We start from the raw sequence: 4098 nt of genomic DNA on the forward strand, positions 1-4098 counted from the left end.
GGCCGCGGGACGGTGTCGTGAGGTTGTCCTTTGCTCCGAGCCCTTCTGCCGTTGGGACGCCTTTGTCTCGGGGCGATGGGGAGCGAGGGTGAGAGGCTGTGTGCGCGCCTCGGCCCGGTAATGCGGCTGCTGGGCTAGAGGTTAGCTCGGACCCTTTGCTATCTGCTCAGATGGGTTGCTATTCTTCAGCAAAACTTTTGGCAGCTGAAGGTCAGTGACCAGAACTGCAGCAGTCATAAAGGAACAGAAAGTGAAACATGAAACATAACTAAAACTTGTAGCTAATGGGTCTCTCGGTTTGTTTCTGTGAAATTAAGTAACTGTCTGTGAAATTAACTGTCTGTCGAATGTGCTGTGCCGCCTGACAATAACACCTCTACCCGTCTGGGGTTTCATTGTATGACTTAAAACACAGGAGTTGTGTGTTTAAAGCGTGCACGTTGCTGAAGCCTGGAATGGGTTTGCTCAAAGCCAACTGCAGTGTCAGACCGGTGGTGAGGCAGGCAGCAGTCATGCTTTTTTCCAAGTATATATCAGACAGATTGATTGACTTCATATCAGCCACTTTATAAAGTAAATCTAAAATACCTGAACTGGGTGGCAGAGACTTTGCACTGGTAAGCTCTGTGAGGTACTTGCTGGTTTTCTAGCTGGTCACTTCATGAAGACTTTTCGTCATTTTTGCATTAAAAATCTCACAAACAAGGTGGGTTTTCTGGTTTTGGTGGGGGTTTTGTGTTTCAGTTTAGATCTGCAACCGACAGTGCAGTGCAGAGGTGTGGTGTTTCTCCATGTAAAATCAATTAAACAGTTTTTCCAGTTTCATTTTAGGAAATGCATTGAAGTGGCATTTTAAAAAATACTTGTAAAGAACTTTGTCCCAGTTATCTTTTCCTAAGTGTAAATACTGATCCAAGTTAAGACAGTGTTGACATTTGTTTGACTACCATAGTCTACCCACCAGTAGTAATATTCATTCACTGCTGGGTTCAGTATATTCATAAACCCCCTTGAATTAATATGCAATTTCCTATCATGCCAAAACCAAGTCCTTTATAGACTCCAGAAAAATATATAGCGAAGTGTCTAGCAAGCTGTATCTTGTGGGTTTTTGTGTTCCGTCAGGGTTATTGGAAGAAATAATTTTCTTTACTGCCATTGTAATTTTGTAGATGGTTATTTTATGCAATTTGTTTTCATTAAATACAATTTTACTCATTTATTCATTTGAAGTTGGCTTATTGTAGGCCAGGTTTCTGGAGACATCTCAAATATGGGTGATAGTTTTGCTCCTGGCAGATTCCATGGGTTTTTGTGCATGTGCATGGAGACAATTGTGTTTCTTGAGATATTTTTGGTGCTACATGGCCTTTAAGTTTGTTCACACAGCTGATTTGTCTGCAGCCTACTGGCATATGCTGTCTATTTTTCCTTTTCTGAATAATATTCACAAACAGTTTTGATTTTGCACTTCCTTTTTTTTTTTTTGAAGGAAACAAATGCTGCCTGTTAAGATTTGTGTAACTCTCTGTTAATTGAGTTATGCTTTTTTTCTTCCAATTTGCCAGTTGCTTTTCTTAAATGACCTTTTTATATATTCAGCAAGGAGGAGAAAAATACTTTTTAAAGCAGTGTTTATTTTTCTCACCTGTCTTTTCTCTCTTCTCTATACTTGTATTGTTTTGTGCTTGTGTTTTTCTCCAGTACTCATTTATTTTTACTTCTGTGCATCAAGTTAGTTCTTTTGTTTCTAGAGTATGTAGGACTAGAAACTGCTTGCAAGCCTTAATTTACCTTTGAATGTTTTCTGTTTCCCATGTTCCCTTTGTCCCTCTGTTGTTTTCAGATGAATTTCCTACTGCCCTTGTGTTCTGAGCAACTGAAATGTCCTGATTTTTGCTCTTTATAGATGCAATTTGGTACTAGTTACAAACTACTTCTCAGTAAATTGTATAAGTAAATTTCACAGGTATTAATTTTTACAAGTATGCTATGAATTGAAATGGCCTCTTATACTTCTAGTCATTTTCCTGTGACTCAGCCATATGAGAATTCCTTCTCATTCTTCACATGAATACCATGTAAGTTATTTCTGTATCCTAGTACAGGCTCTGTTAGGAAAACTGGGAACTCTGCTGCTGATAGAACTCGGAGGACATTCTCAGACTGTCAGTTTTTCTGTCCCTGTTCTGGGGTTTTTCTGCTACTCCCAGATGGGTGTTCTTTTCCCCCCCAATTCAGTATTTCACTTCCTTTTTTAGAACGATATTGCTAAAGTGCAATTAAAAAAAAAAAGCCCAGGCTTCAAATATTATATAAATGATATTTGTTCAGTAATGGTGTAACACTCAGTGTTCTGGTGGGTTTGGATCTGTTCTTTTAAGGAATAACAAGGTGGTATTGAAATGCTTCAACCAAACACATGAAAACTATAGTAAAAGGAGGCAAGAGGATGAAGAAAAATAGTGTGGCTGGTTAGGGCCTTTTGTGTGTGGTATAAAAAAATTAAATGTCTGCACTACATCAGTGGACATGAGTTTCAGAATGAATTTTAAAAACACAAGCAGACAACAAATTCTCTAATTCTTTGCCTTAGAGCTGTGTAAGAATCAATTGTCTTTTTCTTTTTTGGGTCATGAATTCTTGGAATCTCTTGGATTTTTAGAAATCATCAGCCTAGTTATAGCTAAACTTAAGCATCAGCTTTGTTGCAAAATTCTTGTAATACTGACAAAAACAAGTTGTAGGGTTTAGTTGCAATTGGTAGTGTTGATTGAAGTAGAGAGATGGTGGTGAAATTGATCTAGCAACTAATGAAATTCACATGAGATTTTCAAGTGACCTTTTAGGTGCACATTTATGGAGTACTCTTGCTCAGTCTTTGGTTAATGCTATTTTGGGATTTTAAATGGGGAGATGCAGTTTACAATATTGAACTCAGACTGTTCTGTTGGATGTTTCCCTGTGATTGCCTCACAGATGAACATTAATTACATTTATTTCTTTTTTCACTCCTTGGAGTAAGTACCGTGTTTGATATTTCAATGCTAAACCCCTTTTTGGTGCCAAGGAAGGTTTTCCAATCTGAGATAACAGCCTGAGCACCTGAATATGTGTAAATGTATATATTCTGTTAAGGTAAACACGTAGGATGGTAATTTGTCTGTTAAGCAGTTGTCAGTAATGGGAAGCTAATGTACAGTCTTGGCTGCTGGGATAAGGAGAAGAATCCAGCAGATGCTATCAAAGCATCTGATTTGAGGGAGACTGGCATCTTGCTCTTAAACTTCAGGTGCCGTACAGAGCTTCCTTGACCTTTCCCTGCCAGGGGAACAGAAATCTAAGCTACTTCAGCTCCTTCAGTGTAGCCCACATTGAGCTGGCAATGAGCCAGTGTTAGTTGAAGGAGACTCCACCTTGTACCAGTCAGCCAGGAAAACCCTGTGCCAAGCTTAACTCGGGGAATTCTGCCCTGCCCTTCTTTTTGCTGGATCAGGGATCTTTCTTGGGATTTCAAGTAGATGGAAAGGATACTTGTATCTGCGTTTGTAGAAGGATGCTACCAGAGCATAGCTTCAATGCCGGCTGGGGAGAGCTTGTTTTTCTCCCAAAGGTTTTGCAAACTTCCCGGTTTGGTTTGGTTATTTTGTTTGTTTTGCTATGTGGCATTTACTGTATCTGGTTTTGGGTGTAACTGTTTTCCTTTTTGCCATCCTTTGCTCCTGTCGAGTCATGCTCTGACTGTTCTGGTGTCTGTTTCAGACAAACAGCGAAGTGAGGCCGACATTAATTAGTTGTTTATATTTGCCAGATGTAATAGAAATTTTGCTGCTGGTATTATATGGTGCAACCAACATTTAGTGTTGTGCTGTTTCTTTCCTTTGATGTTTCTGAACAGCTGTACTTTTCAGATCCTTAAGGCTTCCATGGTTGGAGGGTGGCAGTTTCACTGTGTGCAGAATTCATGTGAATTAAAATAAATGTGCAGGTCTAATGACTCTGACCTTGTGTTTTACCTCTACAGATTTTTAATAGGAAAGCAGTATTAAACATCATTTAAATGAAAATAGTTATTTTATTGCTTGCAAATGCGTGGTT

At 39.0% G+C, this 4098-nt stretch overlaps 1 protein-coding gene across 1 annotated transcript in view; it reads left to right on the forward strand.

The window, feature by feature from the left end:
* Window positions 1-75: 75 nt before the first annotated feature.
* The window catches only part of DNM1L (dynamin 1-like), a 32413-nt gene continuing 28390 nt past the window's right edge, over window positions 76-4098 (forward strand). Inside the window, exon 1 of the mRNA XM_009082215.1 lies at window positions 76-117. Coding sequence (XP_009080463.1) covers window positions 76-117 — 42 coding nt within the window. The remainder of the gene's footprint in view (window positions 118-4098) is intronic.

This window comes from Acanthisitta chloris, unplaced genomic scaffold, assembly GCF_000695815.1.
Source record: "Acanthisitta chloris isolate BGI_N310 unplaced genomic scaffold, ASM69581v1 scaffold32679, whole genome shotgun sequence".
NCBI lineage: Eukaryota > Metazoa > Chordata > Aves > Passeriformes > Acanthisittidae > Acanthisitta > Acanthisitta chloris.